Below are 26,994 nucleotides of genomic sequence, written 5' to 3'. Positions count from 1 at the left end.
GCGCGCCCGGCGTACACACCGGAGTCACGCGCCCCCGGGGCTGGGGAGGGGGCGGGGCGCGTCGGGGGCGTGGCCTGGCGCTGATTGGCGAGAAGGCGGGCGCTGATTGGCTGCTCCCAGTCTGGGCCCCTCCCCCGCGCGGCGGGCGGGGCGGGGCGGGGCGGGCGCGGGTAGAGGCGGCGCTGGTCGGCACGGCCCGGCAGTCGCCGCCCGTCGGGTCCCGCGGGCAGCCGAGCCCGCGTCTCGCCCGCCGCCGCCGCCGCGCCCGCCGCCACCGCCGCCGCCGGGGAGCCGGGGGCACGCCGCAGGCGCCGCGCGGTGATGCGGGGCCGCGGCGGCGCCGAGCCCTGACTAAAGATGGCCGCGCTGCCCGGTGGGAACATGGCGGGGGGCGGCCGGGGGGCGCGGGTGCTGCTGCTGCTGCTGCTCGGCGGCTGCCTGGGCCGGCGGCCCCCGGCCGCTGCCGCTGCCGCGCCGCCCGCCGCCGTCGTGCCCCCGCCGCCGGCGGAGGAGACGGTGATCATCGGCCTGCGGCTGGAGGACACGGACGACGTCTCCTTCATGGAGGGGGGCGCGCTGCGGGTGAGCGAGCGGACGCGGGTGAAACTGCGGGTCTACGGGCAGAACATCAACAACGAGACGTGGTCGCGCATCGCCTTCACGGAGCACGAGCGGCGGCGGGGCGGGCGGGCGGCGGCGGGGCCGGCGGGTCGCGGCGGTGGCGGGGGCGGCGGCGGATCGGCGGGCAGCGGCGGGGCCCCGCAGCGCTGCGGCATCCGCACCTCGGACATCATCATCCTGCCGCACATCGTGCTCAACCGCCGCACCTCGGGCATCATCGAGATCGAGATTAAGCCCCTGCGCAAAACGGAGAAGAGCAAGTCCTACTACCTGTGCACCTCCGTCTCGGCCCCTGCCGCCGCTGCCCTGGGGCCCGGGGCTCCCGGAGGGCTGGCAGGCGGCGAGGGGCCGGCGGGACCCCCGCCCTGGGGTGAGACCACTTGGATCTACCATGACGGCGAGGACACCAAGATGATTGTGGGCGAGGAGAAGAAGTTCCTGCTGCCCTTCTGGCTGCAGGTCATCTTCATCTCACTCCTCTTGTGCCTCTCGGGCATGTTCAGTGGCCTCAACCTGGGCCTGATGGCCCTGGACCCCATGGAGCTGCGCATCGTGCAGAACTGTGGCACGGACAAAGAGAAGAACTACGCCAAGCGCATCGAGCCTGTGCGGCGTCAGGGCAACTACCTGCTGTGCTCCCTCCTGCTGGGCAATGTCCTGGTCAACACCACGCTTACCATCCTGCTGGACGACATTGCCGGCTCTGGGCTGGTGGCCGTGGTGGTCTCCACCATCGGTATCGTCATCTTCGGCGAGATCGTGCCGCAGGCTATTTGCTCTCGGCACGGCCTGGCCGTGGGCGCCAACACCATCTTCCTCACCAAGTTTTTCATGATGATGACCTTCCCGGCCTCCTACCCTGTCAGCAAATTGCTGGACTGTGTCCTGGGCCAGGAGATCGGCACGGTCTATAACCGTGAGAAGTTGTTGGAGATGCTGCGGGTCACCGACCCTTATAACGATCTAGTCAAGGAGGAGCTCAACATTATCCAAGGAGCCCTGGAACTGCGCACCAAGACTGTGGAGGACGTGATGACTCCCCTCCGAGACTGCTTTATGATCGCCGCCGAGGCTGTGCTCGACTTCAACACTATGTCCGAGATCATGGAGAGCGGTTACACCCGCATCCCTGTTTTTGAGGGTGACCGCTCCAACATTGTGGACTTGCTGTTTGTTAAGGACCTGGCTTTTGTGGACCCCGATGACTGCACGCCACTCAAGACCATCACCCGCTTCTACAACCACCCGCTGCATTTTGTCTTCAATGACACCAAGCTCGATGCCATGCTGGAGGAGTTCAAGAAAGGTGGGCTCGTGCCTGTGGCGGGTGCGCAGTGGGGTCAGCATCTACCTACTTGCAGCAGGGGAGCTCTGCAGGGGGGCCTCTGGGGTTCCTGCTCGCGGAGGGGTGTGGGAAGGTGCATTCTGGACAGTGAGTGACCAGTATTTAGGCATCTGCCAGGTCTGCTCGTTCCCTGGGCCAGAAAGCTGATCCACGTCTGGGATGTGCCCCCAGCCTTTTTTCCCCCACTGCACTGGGATGTGTGTGTGGGCGTAGTGCCAAGCAAGGTTGTTTTCTTTCTTGCTTTTTCCAGTCATCTGTCCGTTATAGTGAGAACCAGTGACGGGAATCTGCGCCCATTCCTTGGCTGTGTCTTCTCTGTGCTTTTTCAGCTGGCCTGACGGGGAGGAGTGGGTGGGCTGCTCGGGTGCCTTTCAGGCTCAGTGCACACACGTGCTGAGATAAACAAGGCGTTTTAGCTCCATTCATAGGCTCAGCCAGCCGACCTCAGCTCCCTGCTCGTGTTCTAGTTACTTTGATTGACACTTTGATCTTGTAACTCATAAATCATTTCAGTGTCTTAAAATATGTTCCAAAGCACCTGTTGGTGCTGCACTTCAGAGTTACAGCTCTTTTTTCCCAGGCTTCCCTGTGCCTCAGGACCACAGCCTCAGCAGAGACGTGACCCTTTCTACCTCTTTGGTGTAGCTTGGGTATTAGTTGCATCAGAACGGGACTGAGGCTTTCCACCTTTGTCTTAATTGTAGGTGGTGTTGACTTGACAAATGCATCTTAATTCTTGTTAGAAGCTCTTGGTTATGAGAAAGGGAAAACCTCTTTTTGTTTTTCTTTTAATATCTGTTCTTGTCTGCAAGCCAAATAATAATGTTCTATGGCCTGTGCAGGTGGGAGCTTTCAAAGTAGCTGTTAAGTGAAATTTCAGACAGTTTGGATGTGTGGACTCCTGTGCTGGAAAAAGAAAGGCCATTGGGAGTGCCACCAGACTGTTCATACCCAGGGAGATCTGCTCAAAGTACCACAGAACAGCATGGTTCCTGGGAGGTGATTTGCTTGAGAGGGGAAATCTAGTGGGGAATATTTGAGTTCACCTTTTATTAACTGCAAAAGTAACCTTGAAAAAAACTTTGTGGATTGGTGAATGTTCTTTCCAGATAAGTTTAAATTGCAACTTAAGCTTCAGGTGCCGTTTTGTCCACATGCTAAGCTCTGGTGTCATGGCATTTGATCTTCTTCATCCTGCTTAATTCAATATTGGGGATTTGGAGGCTTACCTCATCTTTATTTCATCTTTGTGGATAGAAGGTGAGCATACTCCTGCTTTTTACTGACCGGTGCAGCAGTGGTTATCTTTATCTCTTTCAGTCTGTGTGTAGAGATGGGGAAGTCTTATTTGGTTTTGGAGGTGTTGAAGGAGAGATGAGGGAGAGCCTCCCTTGACTGTGGTTTCTATGCTGCAGGATCTGCAGCTTGGATGTGGGAAACTCAGGGATGTCACTTAACTGTTGGCTGGTTAAGGTGGATTTTGCTGCATGTGCAAGTAGAGGGTGGTTCTTCTTCCCCTCAGTCCCTGTTGTTCAGACTCCAGATAGCACAATAGGGTTCTTAGCCTGTAGTGAGACTTGTGGGTGTTTTCTAGTTCTGTATGCAGCAATGTGTCTGAAGAAATGGATGTTTATTTCCCTTGTCTGAAAGTATGCTAACACTCCTGTGTGTTAGCATAGCAGTCCTTTTATTTAACAGCTGGGAGAATTAGGTGTGCGCTTTAATCCTGCGAGTATGGCCAAGCCAAATGCCTCCTTACAGTTCCTGAAACTGGTGCTTCAAATAGGCTCCTTAAAAATTCTCCTGGATGGCTTGGAGGGTGCAGACTGGAGATCACTTTCCCTGGTAGCCAGAGGGCTTCTCTTGCCTGCGCTAGGAAACATCCCGGTAGCACAAGTTCAGGATCACTTCCTAATGTGTGTGTTCCCTCCTGAGATAGCTGAGTCGTGGAATAGTCTCTGTAGTTGGGAATTAATTCAGGCTCATTTGAGCATACGTAAATGTTGCTGTGCTGGTTGGTCTGTATGGGCAAGCCCTGTGTTAGGATCAGCTCTGTCTTAACTGGTTTCTCTTTAAAAAGTGCAGATATAGTGGAAATAAGTGGCTTCCATTGTGTCCTTTGAAATGAATGTAAATAACTGATAGCTGGCTTGATCTGGCATAGCACAGTGCCTTTTGCAAGGGCTCTTCCAACTTTCTTCTTTAGAACAACCTTGCCAAATTCCCATGAGAATGTACAAATTAAGGGCGAGAATCAAATTGCATGTTACTCTCCAGTAGAGTGTTGGAAATAAATAAGCTTACAGTTTTTAATCATTCCCTTCCCATCAGTGATCTTCTGCCACAGCCAGCTTGCTTCAAAACTCACAAGTGTGTCTTTTTTTGATAGCCAGGCCCCTGCTACCACTGTTGGGTGCAACAGGCAGCTCCTGTGATAGTGCTGTCAGGTAATACCTTTAACTGATTTGAGGAGAGAGGATGGTTTCTTTTTTGATAATTAGCTGGGTGGGTGGGGTTTTGAAACTCACATTTTGGGCAGAAGCAAAACATTCTTAACCTAAGTATGGAGTGGAAGCTTACAGGGAGGAGATTAAAAGCCAAGCATGGCAGGATATGCATCCTTATGCTGTTGCAGAAGATGAAATGGGTAGTTCTGTAGTTGTTTCTAGTGCTTAGGCTGAACAGCAGGAGGATTTGGTGGTGGGCCTATTGTTAACATTCTTTGACCACAATTGTAAAATAAGTATCTGTTTCACTTCCACGCTGCCAGGCAAGAAACTTAATTTTAAAAGAGCTTCAGCATGTTCCCACTCCCTTGCCGCTCAAATCTCCTAAAGTGTGAATAAACATGATTCCTGAAGCAGTCCACAAACAAGCTTCTCCTCTAAAAAGCATGGTTTACTTGCAAATAAATAAATAGCTTTTGAAATAGGTGCAATTTTTCTCTTCTAAAAACAGACCTTAAACCTTTACCAGAGCTGTCAAATCCACTTGCCTACAGGTTGAGCAGGCTGAGTGCTTAACTTGAATTCAATCATTCAAATTTAATGCAATGGAGTCTAAGGTACCTTTTCTACTGGCTGAGGAAAGGACCTGCCTGACTTTACTTAGAGCAAAGAGGTATCTAGTTTGAAATGATTTCACTCTGAGCTAATCTGATGTTGGCTGTTGCTGTAAAGGGGAGCAAGGCGTTACCTGTTCCAGGTTTGATTTGTCGTGGCTCCTAATCTACAGCAGAGAGTAAAAGAGCTACAGAGTCATTTTTAGAAAGAAGCTGGTGAACTGTCTCCACAGATCTCCTTTTTCTTGTCAACATGTGTGTGGACCTGCTTTTTGTTGTTGTTGTGGTTGTAGTTTTCTGTTCCTTTTTGACAGTCTTCCTAGGTCTCTGCTTAAATGTTCTCTGGCACTTGCTCTTGGTGCTTTTCAGGCAGATCTCTGCATGTGTGATCCTAAATCCAAAGCTTTCTATTTCTAGCTCCCTGTCTGCTGGAGCTACAAAAATTCAGCTTGAAAAGCCTCACATTGTAATACTAATATTTCCAGATTGGCCCACTTTCTGCAAGCCATTGTACAGCTGTGTTCCTGGTGGCCTGGATGGCTTTGGAGGGCAGCAGTTTCTCAGTTGGAGTTCTCCTTATCTGGGAACTTTGAGTCATATGTTTTGATCTTATTTATATCTGTTTCCACTATTATTTTATACTACAGATCCGAGCTTACTAACCTGTTGCAAAGAAGCCACAATAACTGTGCAGCAGTTCTGAGCTCTTGTTTTCTGAATCACATGGCAGCCTTGAGAAAACTCCTGGATTCCTTATTAAAATCATTGCCAACTGGACCTTAAAAGATCTGTCCTTCCTAAAAACAATGTATTTAGCTTGATCGATACTTTCTTCAGGCTCTGTTGTTCTTGTATTGTCTGGTTTTAGTAGCATGTATGTTTGGTGGCTGTATTTAGAGTGGATGTTGGGGAAAAATGTCCATTTTTTTTCTCATTCCTCTTCCCCCTCAAAAGAAAACCAAGCCCCAGCAGCCTGAAACATAAACTTCTGACTTTTGAGTGCAGAGAAGAATACTTAGACCTACTTCTCTTTTGAGCATAGAGATCCTCTTTTTGGAAACAGGTACAATAGCAAGTAATTCCTAGCCCACGGATCCAAAGTTGTGCATGACTGTTGTTAGTCTGAGGGGTTTTTTTTCTGTTATTAGGTCACTTGGCCTGAGGAGCTTTTTTTTTTTTTTACTAGGTCACTTACCTTTCTGGTGCAGCTCTAATCCAGGTTTGTAGGTGGCTTCTTTACTGGTTCCTTTCAAGTTTTATGACCTGCTGAATCTGAGTCCAGTCTACCCTTGAGTAACTTTGATTTAGTAGGTCTGAATGCTCACTTTCTAGTTTATCTAGCAGGTTGACTGTCTCCTGGGTGCATTTTCCGTGTAACCCTGTGACTGCAGCATTACGAGAAAGTGGAAGAAACTACATAAATCCTTTCTGGGATTATGAAAGGCACGTAAAACTTCTTGGAAAACAATATCGTTTTCAAGGCTGCTTAGCTAATAAAAGGCACCTCCTCCGATCCTTTTGGGGAAATTCATGTTACAGAGAGGGTGTTGAGGAGGTCCAGTGTGGAGACTTTGTGAAGAGAGTAGGGGAGTGGTAGGTGGGAAGGAATTTGCCACCAAGAAGCAGAAGTCTTAGCATGCTATGCCTGCAGATTTATTCCCTGAACAAAAATTGCATGTGGGGGTGGGGGTTGCCTCGTGACAAACTGTTCCTTGGCTGTCTGACAGCGCAGCACCCGCAGGTACTGCACTGCCAAGAGCTTTGCTGGCCTTGCAGAGCTCCTGGGGGATGCGTGCTCGTTCCACTGGAGAGCAGCGGATGTGGGTTACTGCAGGCAGCCCCCCTGCTGGTATGCTGAGGGAGAGGCGCCAAGGGGAATGCATCAGGGAACAGCTCCAGTTCTTCCTGGGCTCCCGACTGGGAACGTTTTATAGGGACCAGGAGAAGAGAGGCTACTAGGAGAGCAGCCTTGGTGAGGAGCCCAGCTGAGGACTCCTTCTGGTGCTGAGAGTAGGAAGAAACATCTTTCAGGTGACTGGCAGGGAGAGGAATAAGTGAATTGAATGGCTTAAGCAGTAGAGGTTTGAGTTTGATGCCCATGTTGGATATAATTCTTTGATTGCTTTTTAACCGATTGTTCGCAACTCTTGTCGTTCGACAAACACAAGAAGCTTCCTCCCCTCAGCTGTTTGCTCAGTTAGCAAATGCTTTCCTGTGCTGAAGCTGATGGGAGTGAATTCCACCACAAGTGAACCATGCTCCTATCTGCTTTCTCTGTGTCTGTAAACGTTATCTGTAATAGGCACAGATGTAAACTTCAGGTCAGTCTGTGCAGCCAACAGCATTTCACAGCCAGTTTTGGAGCAGGATAGACCAAAGGAGTAGAATGTCAACTTCTGAGCAAACTCATTAGTGTGTGAAACTGATCAGGTAGTTTAACCATTGCAGTGTCCTTCCAGGTCTGAGAATTTTTTTGAGTTTCTTTTTTTTTCTTGGCCGACATGAGGTTCTGAGGAGCAGAACATTTTCTCAGTGAACTTCAGTTGACTCTGAGGGCATAAGAACAATAACAGCGAATCCTCTGCAGCAGGTCACTTCTGACAATGGCTGGGGCTGCTTAGAGAAAGTATTAGAAAAGAGCCAATTTATTTTGTTCCCTACGGAAGCTTACTGATCTCATCAGGCTGTGATTCAGGAAGTTCTGGGACTAAAGATACTGTCTTTATTAAATAGCCCTAGATGCTTATTTCTCTCTGTGAGTATGTCTGATCAACACTGAACCTTTGTCAGCTCTTGCACAGAAACAAACACCAGTAGTTGGTGTCTCCTGTCTGTAGCTGTGTAGTGCTAGTGGCAGAGAAAGGTGGGTCTAGAAGTACATTTCTGATTGTCAGTTATGTATGAAGCCATCCAAAGGTAGGTTTTGTTTTGTCAGGCTATGGTGTCACTCTAGCTGGTAATTTAGGAAATGAGGACATGAGCCACCTCACACTTCATATGTGTTATGAGCCCGAGTCCCCTTCCTGTGTTATTGAAGGAATCATTATAGTGAGGGGAAGTATTGTGGGGGTTATTAGGCTGCTTAACTTGGAGCGTCAGTGCCACTAATAACTGTGACAAGATCTACTCATCTTCCTGGTGTTGTCTGGTGTCAGATTTTGTCTTGCTCACTTGGAGGGCACACATCCCACTGCGCAGGAATTAAGACCTGGAGGATTCAAAGTAGTTTCACTACTTCACCTCTTTTAAACATTTAATGTCCTCTCAATATTAGGAGTCCTAAGTCAGTCTTACAGCAACTTAGTCAGGATCAAGTAGGCAGAGAGTGAAAGCAGTGGCTGAGCAGTGTTGAGTGAGTCTATCCACCACCCAGCTGTGCTTTTTTCATTAATATTTAGCAAGAGCTCACTTTTGCATTTGCTTATGTGCCTCTACAGAGCTGTGGTGCAATTGCCAGTCTAGGTAGGCCAATTGCACTTCAACTATTGAGTCCCTTCCAATTTCACTAATGGAGCTTATAAAACTAGCCCTCAACACAGGATACTCTGAACCATACCCCAGTGAGTGCGACCTGGCACTCTCATTAATTTGACAAGGTCCTGAATTACAGCCTACCAGCTACAAATAGGAGTGTAAATACTTGGTGCTAATGAGCTACTGCCCACAGCACATGGCTAACAGTCCATACCAGGTGGTTGATCCAGCCTGGCTCCTGCCAAGGTCACTGAGTCATTTCAGGACTATCAAGCAATGGGGTTTTGTTTCACTTTTCACCAATTTATAATCATAGAAAATGAGACGCATAAATCTGTCATTAACTTTCCTCTGGAGGAATGCATCTTTTCCATTGGCCAAGAAATCTGCATGGCCCAATATTTGGTAGAAGAAGCTATGCTGGGAATAAACTAGGGCTAAGTGTGATGGTATACAAAGCATCTGTGAGAAGGGCATGAAAAGAAAGACTGGTTAAAGAACTATAAGGGAAAGAGATGACCTCATCACCTCAGTGTAGGTGGTCTTACAGAGAGGTAGACGTAGGGAAGAGAAAGGGATGGCTTGGAAGAGGTGAGGTGTTCCTATAGTGTTCTAAATAGCTTTTTGTACAACATGGGCTAGTAAAGTTCTGATTCTGCAAAACATATTGTTATGAGTTGAGTCAGAGGAACTGAAGTTTTCCCATAGCTTCTTAAAGAAACCTCCAAACCCAAAACCAAACACCAACAAGAAACCCACCAAAACCCCCTCTAATGTTATGACTCCAGGACATCAAGCCATACAGTGTCTTTCGCAAAGTGGGCATAGAAGAACCAGGTCCCTATTTGACACTCCAGCTTGAAACACAAAGTTGCAATAGCAGAAGGAGAGATGACAGTGAGAGCCATCATGCTTGGAGAGGAACTGAATGTTCTTTTGGCTTGCCACTGGAGTTGCATGTACCAAATGTTCTTAACACAGCGGCCAGGTCAGCTTATCTTTGCGTTCTTCGTCTCAGTAATAATGCAGCTTTGATTCTTTAAAAATTGCCTCCACTAACTCACTCCATTTTTTGTCCTCCTTTACTCAGAAGTGTTCTGTTCCCTGTTTGTGGCTTTGTCTGTAGTAGCTTTCCGCTCTGAAGGGTCATAGGTAGGGGCCCTTGGGAATCTTTGAGCCATTGTTGTCGTGTTTTCTGTTAAAATTGTCTGGGAGCCTTCCAGAGTTTTGGTAGACAGACAGTTTTCACTGAAGTGAAGAGTAATTTTCAGGATTTTCCACACTTCCATGCTGTCTATGGGGCATCATGTAAGTTGTTTGCCGTTGAGGATTGGGTTGTTGTAGTTCACAACCTGTAATGCCAGAGGTGTTTCTTTGTCTGAGTTGGCTGGCATGTTGAAATTGGGTTCTTACATGGGTGTTTGTGGTTTTTTTTTTTTTTTTTTTTATATGAAAACATGACTCAGACTTGCTCTTCACCTACTGGTGATGATATCTGCTTAAAACGACTAGTGAAAGAATACTAGATAAACAACTTGTCTTGTAACCAACTTGTCTTAAAATATCCAAGCCCTAGATTAAACAGAAACCTCAAAGTGTAGAAAGCTTGTGTGGTTGGGACTTAATTGTGTCTCTTTATATTGAAGCATTTCACTTGTGAATTGTTTGGTATAATGATTTCAGTGTTTATGAAACAACAGCCCTTCTCATCAAGGAATTGTATTTTGAAGGACAGAGTAAGTGTGATGCCTGTCAATCTGGGAGCTGAAACCTGATGATTGTGGAGGCCCTAAGAGTTTGCAAGTTAACAGGACTCTGCTGCAGTTACTAATTAACCAGGCAAGCGCTTTACTCCAGCCAAAGGCACTGGAGCCAGGAGATGAATGCATACATTCAGCACTAAAGATCTATATAGTTATGTTTTCTGTAATGCTTTCTGTTGGGATTGCACCATTCGTTTGCCGGCAGTCCCAAAAGGAGCCGCTCTTCAAATGAGAGCGGTGTGGTAACATTGCTCTCTGCAGGGTGAACTGTGCCCTTGAGACTGGGCTCCTGCTTCCTTGAGGTTCTTTCCCGCAGCAAGTGTGAATGAAAGGTGGGGTTTTCTTTACAGTGAGTTTTTTTTATGGTGGTATAATCTCTTATAGTGATGTGACAGAGCCTTTTGTGACAGCTGATCTTTGTGGAGTTGAACAAGGCTTTATTTTCCCCATTTGTCCATGAGTAAAGAGGGCAACAAAAATGCTGATTCTGCCTTGGTTGGATACTCTGCTGCCAACAATTCTAAGAAGGATCTTGCCATTTCTGGTTTTCTTCCAGGACTCCACCTCCGGCTTTCAGAAGATTGTCCTACGTACCCTTTGCACTGGGGGGTTCAAAGTGCAGCCTGCAGGACCCCTTTCCATGCAGCAGTTATGGGAGGACAAGTTGCCTGCTTTTATTGCTTGTGAATTGCAATTGTCAGCGATTTCTAGATTCCTACAAATAGGAAGAAGATCTGCTGGTGTGAGCCTGTTCTTGATAAAAATTTACAATCTGGCATTGAAAGTAGGTGTGGCTGTGGGTTTTAGGCAAGCTGCAGGCTTAGTTCTTCCTATCTTGCCTGGGACATCTTTCCGTTGGAAGCAAGAACAACACTTACAGTTACAATTCCCATACACAGCAAGTGCAGACAGGGACATTCAGTTGATATTACAGGGCATCTAGTAAAGAGGCTTCAGTTCAATTTTTTACTAGTTAAAGTAGGCCAGAATTGTCAATTAGAGTTATTCAGTAGCTCTAACTTGAACTCCAAGGGGCGTCACTAAGTTTTTGATTCAAGGTGGATAAATTAGTGTGATATATTTTGCTCTGTGAATTTGTGTGGGGTTTATTTTTTCCCCTGCTGTGTAACTGAGGTATGTGTACAGATAAAGCTTTTTGGCTTTTTGACGGTCAGCTTTTATTTAAATGTCTTCATGCAGTGTATGGGGATTGGGTGAGGAAGAATCTCTCAAAGTACCTTGGAGACTCACTGCATTAGGTCTTCCTTTTCCTCCAGCAGAGTAGAGGAGTAAGAGCTTCCTCACTGGAAGCTGGGGCAGTGGACTGTGAGTAGCTCACCGTGTGGACTACATGGTTGTAGAGGTATGGGATTTATGCTGTTTTTCAGATGTGATCTGGTCTTGTCGTGTGCTGGTTCCCTACCCTCATGGGGAATAACTTCTGTCTTCTTGTTGATGTTCTAATTTGCCTGGAGCCTTTTGGAGTGGTTAGGTTTGAAAACACTAATTTCAAAACAGTGAATTTCAATAACTTCACACTGCTCACGGGGAGTATTTTTTTTTCCTTCTCTTAGTGTTGAAGAATTGCTTATGCTATGTGGATGGGATTTCTCCTAGAGAAATCAAGATCCCTATCCAAATCATTGTCTATATCTCTCAATAAAAATGCTGTACAGTGTACTTCAGACTCAATGTCAGCTACTAAAGGTTTTAGTGCTCCCTTGCAAGAGAAATAGGAGACTTTCTTGTATCTTGTGTAGAGGAAAGCCAGCCTCTGATCCTTCTGTACTAGTGTGATTGTGTTTTACTGTGACCCTTACAGGGATCACAGCCCACTTAAAGCTCTGATCCCATATGGTGGACCCAGCCTCTCCATCATAATCAGGACTGACAGTTTTCTAGGTCTTTCTGTTCGTTTGACAGAGACCCAGAGGGGATTTGCGATCACTAAAGTGAAACTGCTTTACCAGTAGTGTGCTAGTTTAATGCAGCTTGTGTTGTGTTGTCTGAAGGCTCCCAAGGAGAACCTGGAAATGGAGAAGTTGCACAGTTCGCCCTGTAGGCAGACTTGGTGTGGGGTGAAGCTTCCCAGTGTGGGAATCCCCTGAGGTTAGAGCTTGAGAAAGGCAGCTGTGGGAGTGAAAAAACTTAATTACCTACTGGATGCAGGCTCCAAGAGCTACAGCAATCTGTTGCTTGATGCCAATCATAGAGCTGAACCTGTGAGTGCAGTTGTAATGTGTCCAGTCAACGAGCAAGCAAATAGAGTAGTTTTCTTTTTTCCTGCTTTCTTCAGTGCCCCTGGGGTTAAGGGTGGGAATGAAGGTTTCCCTGTGCTGTGTGATGCACCACAGACGGGAATCCCAGTCTCTCCTCCTCCTCTCTGCATGGGAACACTTGCTGTGCATGGGATAAGAGGTCTACCAGGAGAGCTCTGATGTCAATGGCTCTATTCTGTTAATGTTTTTTTTTTTCTTTCCAGAGCAGCTGTTTTGAATTTTCCAGTCTTTGCTGTAATCTTTGAACAAGCTTTATTTTATTATGAGAGAGACACTGTGGAAGCATGTAGGGTAGAGTGAAGACACACATACATTTTAGTGTTGAGGGCATTTTCATTTCTGATTCCTGGCCTGGAAACTGGGTTTAAACTTGTTGCTTGCCTGCTGTTTGAACATGGTCCAGTGGTAAGAGGCTTTAGTACATTTCTTCTTTGCAAATCATCAACCTCACATCTTCCAGTAAAGGAAAGAATTTGGGAATATAGCTTCCAAGAGTAATAGCCTTCTCAGCACTATGCAATGCACAGGCTCCAACCAAAAAGTTCCAAGGAAAATATTCAGAAAGGGGGAAGTTGTCTAGCTGTAATTCCTGATGGTTTTGTATTTAAACTATTTGGTTTTGCAGAGAGATCAGTGCATGTTTTTTTTTTCAGACAGACATGCAGCCATCCTGGAACTAATAACTACGTGGACTATCTTAATCCAAGCATGGGTTAGAGAAATGAAGAAAATGTCTCTTACCAAGTTTGTATTGATGATGCTCTGTAGTTTGCCTTTGTTCCCACTATCTGATTAATCTCTACCTGGAAACACACCTGAAAGTATTGGAGGCTGTTTCTAGGTACCCTGTCTTCTACCTGAATCCACCTCTTGATCAGCAGAAGGAGTTGAGTGCCTCGAGCAGTGCTTGAAAGGTTCAAAGGAGGATGCTGAGCAAAGAGCCACCATGAAGAAGCTGGTAGGCTTGGGGATTTGAGTGGTGTCTGGGTCTATTTCCTTTGAAAAGCGCTGGGACAGCAGTGTCCTGCCAGTTTTTAGAGTGAACATTTAGGAAGGAATGAAGTGCTTTAAACGCCAAAGATTCTTTTAAGAAATAAGGTTATCTTAACCATCCTCTCCAGTGCTGCAGTTAGTAGTTGTGACAAGGAATGAGTGTGTACTGTGATTAAACATGTACTCACAGTGAGAGCCAGCATGTAGTTCCTGGGAGGAAGAACTCTTGCTGTGGTAATGCTTGTGAACAATTCTCCTAACAAAAGGAATTCTCATCTCAGTGTTTTCTGTGACTTTGAGGATGATTGGGACATTAGAAAAAACCTCAAGATATGACCAGATGCAAAAGTTCTTACAAATAGGAACAAATTTTTTTGGGGTTGTTTTTCTTTTTAATCCTTGTAAAACTGAGACTTAATTTTCCTATTCCTGCATTTCTTTTCCTTCAAAATGGAAAAATGACCCCAGGAAATAAAGGGCATAACTCCTTCAACTGAGTTGAGAACTGGGCAAGGATAAAGTGGTGGCTTTTATCTTTTGGATTTCCTAGCACTGTCCAAAGCTGTAGTTGATTGTGATGCCTTCTCCTTGTGCTTCAAATACTTTGCTGTAGAATGAGGACTCATTTTTCTCCTTTCCTCTATATCAACTGAATTGGTTTTGTGGGAGCCAGTATGTTTCAGCTTGTCTATTGTAATTTAGGTTCTATAATAGGAATTTGGTTTAATGTTCATGTCATAGCTTCATTGCATGATGATTGCAACTTTCTTTAGACTGACAGCCCCTCCAGTGACTCAGGTTTTGTTTCTCTTGCCCTGAGTTGCTTGGCTGTCAATGTCTTCAGTGTTTTCACTCCTTTTTCAGATCAATGTGTAGTTCTCCTGGCACTATATGTTAGCAGTAGGTGAGGAAAAACAGAAAGAGACTAGGCAACAGATGAGATGAGGCCATCCACTAGGCAAGTGTGTGGAGACAGTTAAGGTGACTGTCCCATGGTTAGTGCTCTGTTTTTGTGCAGCTTTCTGGCTACTAAAATTGCTGCTGTAGAGTTCGTTGTTGGGTGCTTTCTTACCTCTTACTGGCGCAGAGAGGGGTTTGATATGTTGTTTTTTCTTTACTGTGTCAGAGATGCCATTTATCCTTTTATCCTGTGCTGCTTGGCATTTGCTTTCAGACTGTTTTAAACTAATGTCCAATTTAGGATTAATTGTGTACTAAATACTTTTCTGTTTTTCTGGACTGAAAACCTTGTAGACAAGTCTTTAAATGGCAAACCTGTTAGTGCTTAAATTCCCAGTGTTGAGGGATATGCAGGTGACTGTCCTTTTTTCTTGTTGGTGACAAGGTGGTAACCCAAGTATGATTAAATATGTTGGCTCCCTCATGAACCAGAAAGTCTCGAGCTCTTACTCCTGGTGCCACTGGAAAGTTGTTCTTGCACCATGGACAGGTCAGTTATACCAGAGGGTAACACTGCACTGTCCCTCACTGCCACCCATTCCAAGGAATCTTGAGCAAGCTGGCTAAGAGGGGTGCAGTGGCACAGATCCAAGTCTGTTCTCACTGCTGGTGAATCCTATTCATTTGGGATAAAAAGGATGGCTTAGTTGGACTCTTCCCTTATTCCATGTGCAGTGATGTGATGTGGGGAAAGTGCAGCCCACCAGACATTTTTCAGCAATTAAGGGGGTGTGCAAGACTTGTCCTTGTGATGGTCCAACCCTGCTCCAGGGTGGTGCAGGCAGCCTCCTCCATATGCCACTCAGTGTGTCCTGCTTTTCCTGAGGGTATTGTCAGAGACTGGGTTCTGTCACTGCCTGGTGGTTGTTCCCTAGGGTGCAGTTGCCTCTGTGACACGGAATTGAAAGGACCTGTGTCCTGATGATACCATTATCACTATGTCTCTTTATGCTTCCGCAAATGACTGATGTCTGATTAAAGTGTCTGTTAGTGCAGAAGCTCGGTGTTGACTTGTAATCCAGGGCACCATTTTTGCTGGCATGAAGAGATGTGCTGTGCTTGTGATCATAGTGACCTGGCTCTTTATTGTTTTCTTTGACAGAGGAGATAGGAACAGGAGGGAGGAGCTGAGAATTTTCCTGCTTGTCCCATTCAGAAAATGGATGTGACTGGGACAGTGAAGGCGTGATCTGTTTTCTCATCCCTGTCCCAGGAGTTTGGCTTGTGCAGGGAAGGCAGGGACAGGGACTAGTTCATTCTTCTTCCTTTGACTCACTAAATGAAGAGGCGAGGGAATGGTACCCTTCAGTAAAGTGTGAATTCAGAAGTCTCATTGAAAAAGTTGCTACTGAAAGTAACAGAAGTAGATTTCTAGTTTTAGATAATTATTTTTCCTTAATTTTTAATCCCTTTGTGCTGGAACAGGGACCTGAAGGGAGTGATGGTGGGACTAGGTAGGGCAGCCTTTGCAGCAAGGAGATGGGAGTGTTGCAACCTTTGAGTTGCTAATCTTTTGAGGTGGCATGGATAGATGTCTCATTACCCTCACCTCAACGAAGGCATGGTTTTATCTGTGACATACCAAGCAAATTGCCTTTTGCCTCAGAGATGGTGCAGGGTTGTTAAACCTGTTTGGCTTCGAGGCAGTCATTCTGTGGATTCTCTTTATCTACCCCTGTGAGGGTCAGGAGGCCTGCAGAGGCCACCCTCCTCTTCCATGTCTGATGTCTGCTCTGCAGGACCAGCACTTAAGGCAAAAGCTTCTGTGTTGGGTAAGGGCTTTTTTAGTAAGTGCTTTCAAAAATAGCAGTAGATTGTCCCTCTGGGTCAGGTGAGGGAGCTGCAAGGCTTGCGGGGAGATCTGCAGCCTCAGTTAGACAAACCAGGGACTGCTGTGCTCAAGTACAATGTTTGAAGATCTAACTAGAGAAATCGAATGTTGAACTAGGTTTACAGTTTGATTTTAAATTTGATGCTAAATTCTGGTAGTCAGTTGTTATCTGGTTTTTATGTCCCTATCAGAATAAGCTGTTTTTAACATAAATGACTAACTGCATTAGTGTCAGTCAAAATGTTAACTTCAGCATGAAGAAACAATTGATCTGCATCATGATCACTGCCAAAATGCATCTGTGGGTATGTGTTCCTTGGTATGTCACACATCTGTAGCAGGTGGTGATAATACTGAACAAAGCTGTGAGCATTTCTGTTTGCTTTTTTTTTTTTCTCCCAGCTATTGCAAGCTCTCTGAGATTGCTGAGACAAGCCTGTGTATAAGGGTGGCTGAGGAGAATCCAGAAGCCCTAGGAAGAGAGGGAAAGTAAGAAAACAGCAATTGTTCAGTGCATGGGAGAAGTTTAAAGCATAAAATGCAGAAAATGAAAACTATCCTAAAAAGAAGAGTAAAACCTACTGATGAGAGTAACCATTAAAGTGTCTGACCTCCCTCTGCTGCACTTGTCACAGCTAACACGTTCCTGCCTTGCTGTTTGTGCTCGCCTGTGTTTTTGGCACGTCTCTGCGATCCATTTAATGTTACCAAAACAGGTGCCACGTACACACAAGCAAAAGAGCTTTCTTCTTACTGTTCCACCAAAGGATCTGACTTATTGCTGAAGGGATGGTTCATTTAGCAGAGCAACTAAACTGAAAGTACAGAAATTTTCAGGGTTTCCGCTGATAACTCTTCCCTTTGGATGTTTTCTGTGCTATGGATGCAACTTTTGACTGTGGGCATTGGTCTATTAGGAATCGACTTTTGCTAAGTTTAATGTATGTGAATCTCATAATGCAGGTGACTACTTGTTAGTGGAAGTTGAGCTAGATTTGAACCTGTAGAGGGTTATTGACTTGATCTTTTAATCTGTCAGCTCATTCTTCACTCTTCTTCTCTGTTTGGATGTTGTAGTTTTGAGATGTTTTTGGAAAGAGTACTGGGAAAACTTGCAAACATTTTTCAAACAAAAGATGGTTTGTCTTCATGGCTGGGAGGGTTCATTTGGACACTTGCTCTGATTTTTTTTTTTTTTTTTTTTTTTTTTTTTTTTGTTTGGAAAACTGAAGTTCTTAGAAGTTAGATGGCCTTGGCTTTCTTTGTTCTTTCCTCTGTCTCAGACATCTGTATCTGCTCTCTCACCGAGCTCTTTATCTTACTTGGCTTTTCTGTGGATGCCTGGAGGCCTTGGCTCACATTCTCAAGAGTGTCCACTGGTTCAAGAAGCCATTGCTGCTATCAAATTACCTTGACAGCTGTTGTCCCATTTCATATTTGCCATCCCCTCCCCCTGGCTCCCTTGTGATTTTTGGCAGAAGCTGTGGCTATTGAGCAATAAAACTTGGATCTGAGGATCCTGTTGCTGGTGGGAAAATGAGATGAGAGCATACTAGTTAATGCCTTGCAACTTGACTTCTTGCTGATGTATAATCAGTAGCATCTTTATTTGAAAACAAAACCTACCACTAGCTACTCTGTTTGTGGATTGAGTGGATGGTTCATTTACTGCTCATCTGGAGTTGAGCCATAGGTGCTGGTCTCTTAAAATAGCACACTCTATACCAAGTTGTTTATGGCCAGACAAGCTCTTGATTTGGAGCCCTTGACAAGTGCCTATGCCTAAGGACTGCAGAACTTGGATGTTCATGTTAATGGAAGTAATCCATAAGGGCACGACCATCTTCATCTTAGTTTTATCGATGATTCTGCCTGTGTGCAACCTGGAACAGAGCTTCTGTGGTACTATTTAGTACATATTAGAGATGACCCTATATGGTCTTGCTTGGATTTGAATTAATAAAATCTGGAGATAACATTTGTGGGCTCTCCTCTTGTGCATGTTTGGGGATTTAATTGCCATTCTTTTCAATGCAACACGAAACACTTTTGACAACTGACAGAAATGGTGATGATCTTGGGGCCAACCATCATAACAGAGCTGCCATCTCCGTAAACCTCTCCTTTCAAGATGTTTTGCATTTCTTTTGTCAGTTGTTCGAAAAGTTGGCTGATGCATGGCATGCTTTAATCTCTACTGATCATTCCTCTTGTCCCTGTTGGAACATGTCAGCAACTAAACTTTGTGTAACATACTGGCAAAATTAGGAAGGAAGGAAGGAGTAGATCTTAATTGGAAAGATGACTGACAGAAAACAATTGATGTATCCGGAACACTCAGTTGAGAGGAACACATATAGGAAAAACATATGAAAAATTCTTTTGCTTGCAGTGTGTTTGATTTACTTGCTGATAACATCAGTGTGAAATGTAAAGCTTGTAAAAGGCTGGATCAGACCAGCCTTAGTGCTTGTCTTACAGCTCCTAAATTGCTGTGCCAAAGTAGGAAGACTCAACTCCTACTGAAACACGTGCTGCCTTGTTTTGTTCATGCCTGGGAAGAAGGGTACTTCAAACAGTTGGTGGATGGCTCTGCTGTGTATGAGTGAAATCATGAGTGTGGAGTGGCTGTAGATTTGAGGGCTGGGGCCTTGGGGCTCCATCACAGTCAGAGCCGGTGGATCGTGGCACATGATACGGTCTCAGCATCTCGTGTGCTGTGGAGTCCTCTTGTTTTTGAAGAATGGCCAGGGTTGTAGTGGGTTCAGCTGTGAAGTCAGAGGGGGAAACTCAGAAAGCGAGGGGTAAAAGAAGATGTCCTCTGACTTTGGAAGATCGCAATTGCATCAATACCCCCTGGAAAAGAAATAGAACTAAAATAGAGAATGGATTACATCTAGATGAAAAAAGCATGAAGCTGTAATGTTTGAGTTGCAGGGTGGGATGCATGGATTTTCTGTTGACATCTGGGGAAATAACATTTTACTGACTATCCTTTTGCCCCCCCCGAGCGAAAACAAACATTCATAACGCCTCAGTTTGGTGCAAAACTTGATTTAAGCAGGATTGTTTCTGTTTGTTTTTTTGTTTTGTTAAGGAAAACGGTGGCAATTTATCCTCCCTGCCCCACATTCCTTGCTATCCTGGTATTTAGCATGGGTTTAAACAAGGTGCTCCTTGGCCTGATCTCCCCATGGAGATTTCAGAAAGCGCTGGAAGGCTTGAGCTTCCTGTGATCCCTGGCATGTCTTCCGTTACGCAGCTACGGTTATTGTAGCAGTAGGGGACTTGTTAGTTTTCCAAGTGCAGTTCCCAGCGAACGTGTCCGCTCTGCAGTGTAGACTCCTGCATGTTCAGTGTTAAAATAGTTCTATAGCTTTCAGGCATCTTGCATTTCAAATATGGGTGGAGAAGCAAGTGTTGGCCTTAAAGGCAGGGGTTTCAAAGCTTTCTGATATCAAAGGCCATGTTGACAACTTGGCAAGCGCCTGTGGGCCCAAGTGTGTTAGATCTTTAGGATAGGAGCTGACTTGCTGCCGGCATTGAGAAGGATGTTTTGCATTGTTTAAATGTGTTGTCAGGTGTATTATGTCCTTTCTCTACAGTGTGGCTGCTGAAATGTCTCCTCCTTTTGTGCTAGGCTTGGCTCACTTTCCCAGCAGCCACAGAAGGGGTTAATTTGTTGTTACAGTCCACTCCAGCATGTCTCTTGCTGTCCAGTGTCTTCTCCCCGGACCTGCTCCTGTGGGGAATCCCATCTCCAGAGCCCTCAGCCGTAGCAGCTCACACGGTAGCTGGGGAGGGTGGAAGGGAGTATTTGGGGAAAATGTTCAGCTCGGCTGGCAGGTTACAGGGTGGGAGGATGCGTCTCAGCTGTGAGCCCTTTGCAGCCCTCTCCTGGGTGTGGGAAGCAGGTAGGGTCCTGCAAACTTAGGAAAGCAGCCGGTTCTGGCAGGGCAGAGCTTGTCTATCCTGGTCAAGGTCTCAGAGGTCTTACCAGGTTACTTGCTGCTTGTTGACTGTTTGAAATACCAGCATGTGTCGCTTCCGCTCTGCTCGTGTGCTTTCCAGCCTTGCTGAACTGCAGCTCTGCCTCCTTGCGTTGGGTGCATTAGCTGCCTTGGTTTGCTGTGAGATTTAAGCATCTTTGGGTGCTAGACAAACACCCCACCAGTGCTTAATGCACTGTGCTTGCATCTACAAGAAGGTTAATTTTCACTTCCTACGTGAGGCAAGTGAAGTGCAGAGGACAGTGCAACAGCACAGTACAGAAAGATAAATGCAGTGCATAGATACATACCAAAAATTCTCTTCCCTCAGCCCTGTTGCAGCCAGTGTAGCTTTGAGGTGTGGCGTGCAACCAGGGAAATTGTTTGAGTCCTTGTCTGGCTCATGGGTAGAGCCTGTGTCCCGCACTGAGCTCTAGCTGTGTGGCTGGCTGGAAGGAAGGAGCAAAGCTGGCACGGAAGTTTCAGCTTTTAAATGCAGTCACAGGTTTTGGTCTGAGGTGGAAAGGTACTTTAAGAGCTACATTGTTTTGCATGAAAGACTAAACAACAAATCTGTAGCAGTGTGGAGGAGAAGCCAGTTCTCCTAACTCCTGGTCATGTGCTTTCACCACAAAGACCCCGTTTCTTCTTTTACTTAACTGAAGAATTCCATTAGATCAAAAGCTAGTTAAGGAAAATAGAGCCCCATGTGGTCCTGTGTGGTTACTTAGGCAAGTGCTATTTTTAGGAATCCCAATTGAGTAAGCCCTGGCTCTTACTGCTGTTAAAATCCATGGAAGTAAAATTAAAACTTCTACCTTCATCTCAGCCGTATGTAGGCCACTAGGCCCAAGCCATCTGGGGTTTTTTTTCCCCTCACTTGTGCCTCCCCCAGCACATTCCCTGCCTTGCGGGGATTTCTGCCTTTCCAAGTGAAAGTTAATCAGTTCTTTGGGCGTGGGAGATTTGGAATAAGGCAGGTAGGAAGTAACGAGTTGTTCCCCTTGTTAATGAGTGCTTGCCCTCCAGTCCAAGGGTTCAGCCTAACTCTGCTCAACTTCTTCTCCCTTCAACTTTTGTGTCCCAGTTTCATTGATCTGCGGATGCTTCTCGCCCTACCAAGAGCAGAGAGCCCAGACTCGCAAAATGTGACTTGTTTGCAGTTCTTTCTTTGTGGTGCTGCTGAAGAATACTTTTTGCTCACAAAGTTTTGTACACAGACCTGCTTGACGTGCCTGATAACGTTTGGGATGGTGGGCAATGATAGAAGCAATATGGTTTGTTCTGGAATAAAAATAGAATACAGTTTCTTTTCTGGAAACAGTTGCCTGATGGTGACCAGATACCTCTCCATGACTTCGTGCCCCAGCTTGCAACTTGCAGAAGTTTCATTGGTTATTTTTGTGAGTATTTTTCTGAGCAGAAAACAGCAGGGAGGTAAGGCAGGAAAAGAAGCTAAAAGCTGAGGAAGCTTTGGGAGCATGGCACCAGGGGAAGCCTGCTGAATCTTTTTGAGCTGACTGAAAAGGCTGAAAACTGCAAGCAGTACTGTATTTGATTAATGCTGTTTGCACAAATTACTTTTCCATATTTTTTTTAATTTAAAAAAATGTGAGGAAAACACTGTCACAATTCAAAGGCCCTTTTAAAGAGCCTGGAGATTTAGCTAAAGGACTTGATTCAGAAGTGAGAGTGAAAAGTGTTTTGACTTTGAGAACACCCTGTGTTGGCTGATAATTTTCTTCACGTTGCATGGTCTCTGTTTGGAGAACCCTTTGTTTAAAAACAGCAGCAAGAGCAACAAAAAAGCTTCTGAAATCTTGTGTCAGGATTAAATTCACCACATTACTGGCCTGTATGGAGAAGGCACAGCAATATTCTGTGAAAAATTTGGGATCCTTTTAAATGCTGAGCAAGTAACTGCTGACATTTTAAGCTTGGTTGACATTAGCCACTTGTTAATGTTTCATGTCAGGATGGGAAATTAGTTAGGGATGATATCTGTCTGTGCTGATACAAATGCAGTTAGATGGGCAGTGTTTTCATGATGCTTCAGTTTTCTCCATTTAGAGAGCTGGGTTGAGTTTGGGCAGGAAAAGAGTGATTTTACTGATACAAATTGCGTGTTCCCTTGGGAGCCCCAGGTACGTGTGGTGTGTACAGAAGCTGCAGGTGACTTGAACTGAAGCAATGCCCTAAAACAGCACCAGGAAATTATTAGTCTCAGAATAGTTGTGGATCAAAACATCCTTGTGCTTAAAGTATGGCGTGTACAGAGCTACACTGCTGTGTCCTAGGCAGTATGGATGTGACTGTGTCAATAGATAAGGCTCAGGGATATTTAGCAGATATGTAAAGATCTGTTGGCTAAATTATTCCTCTTCCACCATGTGTCATCAGCTCTTTTCTATAGCTGTGACACTCAACCACTTCTATTGGGCAAGAAGTTCTTCAGATCAGAATGTGAAATGCTCGCATATGGAAGAGTGGTTCTTGTGGCTGTTGCGGATTGTACTTGTGACCCCCTTTCATACTGGGAACCTCCAGTCTGTCCCAGGACACTGCTTCCCACTGCTTGCTTCATGTCCTGTAATGCTTATTATAATACTCTCATCTATAAAACTGTTCTACCTAAACTCAGCTTTTTGCTGAGTATTTGTTCACAGAACCCTCAAAAAGAGGATGTGGTTAACTGTTCCTCAGGGCTAGAGTTGTTTTCTGTCTGGACAATTTGGGGGCTTTATGGCTTCCCATCACAGGATGGAAACACAAGTAAATAATGCTTAATTCTTTGAAAAATATGGAATGGTTAACGCTTAACTGCCCTTCACATAGACTGGGGATCAGAAGCAGCATCAGTATGTGAACTGCTGCAAAGATCAGCTGTACAAAGCTATAGGACTGTGAGCCAGGAATTTTCATCATAAAATATTGATTGCTTTCCTTGCGGAAAAGGAAATTGAGGTAATGTGTTACTGCAGAGTCTCCTTGCTGCAGCTTAGCTAAAGAACAGACCACTGCCACACCACAGAATGGAGTTAAGGGATGTGATGTCCTACGGTGACAGCCACTGAACTGACTGGCAAGATGTGACATCGAGTAAAGTGAACATGCATAACATTTTGCGCTTTTGTCCTTGCAATTGGAGATGAAAACATGCATTCTGGTGTTTTCAGTCTTTCAAACAAACCAGTTTTGTAAATGTGCCTTTACCCCTGCCCCCAGCCTCACGCTTTCTGGGTGGCACTGCAATGGATGACCTTGCTGGCTAGCCTGCAAGTCAGTTTTCTTGTGTGTTTTGCTTCCCTCCCCACTGTTGTTTCCCTAATAGTATTTTCCAGTGATTTGATGGTCTTTTTCTTAATTATTCTTTGATATCCAAACTCTATATTTTGTGTGTTAGCCTTGGATGTGTTTTCACCTTAAAATCCTGTTGGGAGATGGGATGATCTAGGTATGCACTGTAGGGTGTCTTTACTTGTGAAAAAGATCCTATTTTAAGGACTTGTCTCTTGCAAGAGGCAAGTGAGAACTGCATTTTCAGAGCAGTTAAATCCCAGTGGTGTTTTAAATGGTTTTCTTTTGGCAGAAGTTTGTTTTGTTTTGGGTTTTTTTGCCTTTTTTTTTTTTTTTTTTTTTAGAAACAGCTGTGGAGTATTACCATGTGTTTTGGAGCATTCAAAGCAGAATGAATGCAAAAGGTGACTGAATACAGATGCCTGGGAGCAGTGGTGTTCAGTCTGCATCATATTTGACTCCAACCAAAGTGAGTGGAGAGGGTTAGCCCTGAAAGAGTTGCCTTTAAATGCTTGATAGCTTGGCTGATCTTACTTTGCTGTCATCCTGTGTTTCCCTGCTATGGGAAGGGAGTGACTGTGCTGCTTCTGAGTGTTTCAGGGGTGTGAGAAGGTGTGCAGAAAAATGGCACTGCAAGAAGCTGGCAAAGAGCAGTTCAGCAGCAGGGGTTTAGCTCTTGCACAGCCACCTATTGGGTAAAGCACCTGCAGGTCTTATTCCCCAGCAGAGGAAATAGTGTATACTAAGCAGAGAAGACTATGTTGAGAATTACAACATTAAAAAAAGATCGCCTTGCTTTGCTGCACGCAGGGAGAGCTGACTCACACCAACCTGTGTTACAGCCTGCTTTGGGTAGAGCAGTTGGAAAACTGTGTCACTTCAGCCCAAGAGAACTGTAAGAACTGAAGTGTGGTAATATATTAAAATTACATCAAAGGCTCTGGGAGATTTTAATGAGATCAGGCCCATATTTATTTTCATGGTTAGGAACAGAAATAACTGCATCATGTCATGGAAATATTCTGGAATGAGGAGATGTAACAGCCAAGACTGTCTCTAAGCTGGTCAAAGGATTTGTTAACTCCAGGCAGGCTGCTTCACTTTAGGGTATTGAGAACTTGCAGGCAGAGGATTTAGGCAGAGCACAGACCTGGTGAAGGTCCCAAAATGTGAAAATCAGATGAGCATGGCAGAGTGCTCTTTGCATCAGCAGCAGGGCTATACCCGCTCTTTGCCATTATGTCTCTGTGTTAATCAGGACTTCCAGGATGGATGAATCCAGTGGGCTGGAGCTAATTCTGGGGGTGGTTGGGCCCCAGCTCCCCCTGCCAGGCTGCTGCAGTGGTAGCTCACCTCAGCAGGGCTTCACTGCTCCCAGGGCAGCTCTCAACTCAGGTTTCCCTTTGCAGATAACCAAAGGTACTGCAGTGGGGTAGCGCTGCCAGTTGTTTCAAGGCTTAAATTTTCAAGGGTGCTCCAGATTGCAGGGAAATTGGTGCTTCTGTTGCAGCCCCCAGAGGGTGTCAGGGACCACTGCCAATTTACCATCTTCTCCTGTCTTCCTTCCCCTGCTTTAGCTCTTGGCAAAACTCTGGGCCTGTTGGTACACATGTGCCTGTGGCATGTTCAGGGTGCTGCAGGACACCTGTCGCTGAGCTGAGGGTGTAGAGCTTGATGTGCCTGTGTCAGCAAACCTTTCCTAATGGTTGGGTTTGAGAAGGTTTCTGCACATTCCCTTGCTTTGCTCTCCTGGGGCCACTGCTGGTGCTGCATACACTGTGTATTTGAGCAAGTAGGAACCCAAATGTTTTCTCCAGGCTTTGCTGAGGGAAAGAGATTTTTCTTTTTTTTAAAGGCATGCTTTTTTAAAATTCACTTTGCCTAAAATGAAGGGAAGCATTACTCTGCTGGTCTGAGGTTTGTTGGAAGCAGGGCTGCTGCATGTGTGTGGCTGTGATAGGGATGAACATCCCTGCTCTGGCACTTGGCTCCAGCTGTAAGGTTACTCTGCAGTTTGTGGGAATTATCTTTGTATGGCATTTCAGCAGCAAAGGCTTTAGGCACTGGAGCTTGGGTCCTACCCTTGTAGTTTTGGGGAAATACATGAGCTCCCATTGGACTGGATGGTGGATGCATCCCAGAAGGACCATGGAAGCCACAGGCTGAATCAGCAATGAATGCATTTGGCAATACGTTTGCACCTCCCAAATTAGTATTGAGACAATGGTGGCTTGCAAAGATGTAGATGTTAAGCTGGAGCAGTCTAGTCTCCCCATTTTTAAGCCAGGCAAGAGTATAAAAAATAGAGACCTTGCAAAGTGGAAACCACTTTGTTTTCTGGGTGACTAAGCTAGGAAGCCTTCAGGAAGATTACTTCTTAGGAAGAATTTTTAAGGTACTATTTGGAGAAAAAAAAAGTTTAATTCTTTCTCTGGAGTCATATTATTGCCATTCCATTGATTTTAGAGTTGAGCCTCCACAGTACCTGAAAAACTGTATCTCTTTTCAGTAGCTAACAATCTTCTCAGAAGATTTACTTGGTTTTCCTGCCTCAGTCTGAAATGCTCTTCCTTTTGCCTTCAGCCACATAACATCTGCCATACTAACATTATTTGTATTTTCTACAGAGTGAATTATATTCTGAAGCTCAGTAGAGGCACAGGAGAGTTGCGTGTAGTGAAAAGTCCTTTTATAAATAAATAGAGAAATTGCATTTCAATAGTCCTTTAGAACTTTGGTTTTTTAGCTGCATATAATTTCATGTAGGGGGACAGAGGTCAACAAAGCCTTTCAACAAGTAGGTAGCCAAAGAGAATGCAAAAATATGTCTTTAGCCTTGGTTAAATCATTGGGAAAGTCCAAATATTTTATTCCTTTTTTTTTTTTTAAATCCTCCCTCCCTTTTTGGCAGATATTACCTTGGATAGGTGAATTCTAAAAGGAAAGCAAAGAAATCCTGTCTCTGAAGTAACTGCTCATGGCATAATGCTTCTATTCTTCCAACAGGCAAATTGCTTAGAAAATTAAGTCAACCAAATATTAAAAATCAGTATTATTCTACCATGCTTCATAGTGTAACCTTGATTGTCTGCATCCACCATAAACTTAAGGTTCAATCACTTTTAAGGTCTCAGTGGACTTTATCTTGTGTGTCTGATAGTGGTGCTTTCCTTTCTTTGTGCATATGGCATGTTAGGAAGGCTTGAGACCACTCCCTGATCTCTTTCTCATGCCAGAAGCGATGCCTGATGTTGGTCCTGCTATGCTTTGTAATGGCTGACATTGTACACCGAGTTATACCTTACTGAGCTCTGTATTGCCCAGGGGAAGGCCTGTGATACTTGTCTGCTGCCTAGGGTGAAGCATTTAGGTCAGTGTAGA

General features: G+C 45.3%; 1 protein-coding gene across 1 annotated transcript in view; it reads left to right on the top strand.

The window, feature by feature from the left end:
• Positions 1–342: 342 nt before the first annotated feature.
• CNNM2 (cyclin and CBS domain divalent metal cation transport mediator 2) overlaps positions 343–26,994 on the top strand; it is a 119,328-nt gene continuing 92,676 nt past the window's right edge. Inside the window, exon 1 of the mRNA XM_010409428.4 lies at positions 343–1,927. Within this exon, the coding sequence (XP_010407730.2) occupies positions 358–1,927 (1,570 nt within the window). The 5' untranslated portion in view covers positions 343–357. The remainder of the gene's footprint in view (positions 1,928–26,994) is intronic.

This window comes from Corvus cornix, chromosome 6 (genome assembly GCF_000738735.6).
Source record: "Corvus cornix cornix isolate S_Up_H32 chromosome 6, ASM73873v5, whole genome shotgun sequence".
NCBI lineage: Eukaryota > Metazoa > Chordata > Aves > Passeriformes > Corvidae > Corvus > Corvus cornix.
Note: the sequence above shows the minus strand (reverse complement) of the source record. Positions and strands in the feature narration are given on the sequence as shown.